The sequence below is a fragment of the Gavialis gangeticus genome, unplaced genomic scaffold (genome assembly GCF_001723915.1).
Source record: "Gavialis gangeticus isolate Ggan-Ray unplaced genomic scaffold, GavGan_comp1, whole genome shotgun sequence".
Taxonomy (NCBI): domain Eukaryota; kingdom Metazoa; phylum Chordata; order Crocodylia; family Gavialidae; genus Gavialis; species Gavialis gangeticus.
The window spans coordinates 5,158,204-5,159,872 of record NW_017729005.1 but is presented as its reverse complement, the minus strand read 5'-3'; the positions used below and the strand labels follow the sequence as shown (position 1 = coordinate 5,159,872).

The 1,669-nt window shown below is 46.5% G+C and overlaps 1 protein-coding gene across 7 annotated transcripts in view; it reads left to right on the top strand.

Annotated features, from left to right (window-relative positions):
• DFNA5 (DFNA5, deafness associated tumor suppressor) overlaps positions 1-1,669 on the top strand; it is an 88,030-nt gene that overhangs the window by 32,913 nt on the left and 53,448 nt on the right. For all 7 annotated transcript variants that reach the window (XM_019508601.1, XM_019508597.1, XM_019508600.1 and 4 more), the window contains one exon: positions 1,110-1,183. In XM_019508601.1, coding sequence (XP_019364146.1) covers positions 1,110-1,183 — 74 coding nt within the window. The remainder of the gene's footprint in view (positions 1-1,109; positions 1,184-1,669) is intronic.

The following is a 1,669-nucleotide window of genomic DNA, read 5'->3' as shown; positions in this document are numbered from 1 at the left end:
CACCCTGCCCCACCCTGGCTGGGCAGCACCTGCCCCAACCCCACTCCCTCCCTCACTGCAGGAGCCTTGATCTGTACCCCCACACCCCTTCCCTCCCCACTCCCCTTCTGCCACACCAAACTTACCAACTGCATGCAGCTCTCCATGCTGCCGAGCTGTGCTCCTCCCAACCTACATACTGCGCTGTGGATGCACACGTGCACGGGCATTTATCGGCCACATCAGGCCAATTTCCAATACACTCAGTTTTCTTAAATCAGTGCTGATCTGATACCGGATTGATGTATCGGTGCACCTCTACTGTAGAACAGAATGTCAATTTTCTTGCATTTAAAGCTGATCAGCCAGTATATGAAAGGTAAGGGAGACATTCTGACAGCAGACCCAGTTGCAGAGATGCAAAATAAAGCAAACATAGCAGAGTCACTAGTGTAACAGCACTTGTCAAGTGCTACAAGCAGTGATGCGCAGTTAATCAAGTGTGTTACACTGATCAGTTTGCTTTGGCCATAACATTTAGTTTTAACATCCACATGTAACTGGAGCTGGAGCTGTAACCAAAAAAAGGCCACTTTGTAGCTGTTACTTCTCTGGGGATTGTGGTGGTATTGCATAGAACAGACCCTGTCCTCAGACTTACACCCTGAGCTAATACGCAAGCCAGGCACTGGAGAGATGCCTAGGGGTTGGCTGTGACAAGGTGGAATGAATGTTACTTGCTCCCTTCCAGGTGTTTCTCCCAAGAGCTGAGGTAGTCTGTGTGAGATTTTGCGCCCTTTTTTTTTCCATGTACTGGTTCTGCCCCCAGAGCCACCTGTGCACCTGCAAAGAAGGGCCTGGGCATCTGGGCGTACAGCCCCCTGACACCGCTCAGTACAGGACGGTGATAATTGTGGAGGACTGCAGTGCTCTCCAAAGTTGCAATCATGCAGCACTGCACTTGGAAAGCCCTCCAGGAGGCAGTGGGCCTTTCCCTGCCCAGCGTAAGAATTGCATAAGGACATTTGCAGGCTTAGGTCACTTGTATATACACCATCTCTTTTTCTACAGCCAACCTGCTGCAGAGCTCATTGGAGACTGTGACTTTTTCTCCTTTTAAAACTTCACAGAGCTGCCTGATGAAACCCTTGCCCTCCTGGGTGCTTGCTGTGATCTGCAGGTGGTCCCTGCCTTGTGTTGTTTGGTAAGTAATCAAAAATTGAATGTACTATTCAAAGTCCAGCACTGCAGATTATCATGATTCTGTAAGCTCTGGCTAACCGTAGCTCTTGCCCACAAGAGATGTCAGAATCTCTTCTAGCTCTAGTAGAGAGTAGTCTACTCAGAATGTAAAAAAAGTCTGTTAAAATGACAAATAGATGTTAAATTTATCTGAAGATGGGGTTATCGCTTTCAACACGTGTATGTCATTAAACGTGAGCAAGAGGGAATGGGAACTGTGGTTTGAGTGGCAAAAGCTGTGTTTTTATTTTATTAAAAGTCTAACTGGATTACTAGAAGGACCTTCAGTGGGTACGTCTGTCCTGACAGATAGGAATTTCTCTGTGGTAAGAGCATTACATGGGCAGACAAGGTTATTTGAGTGAGTCTGGTATCTTTTTATTAAGCCAACTTGAATAGTTGGTAATATTTTTCTTAGCAAGCTTTTGGGTTTAAAAACCCTTTGTCA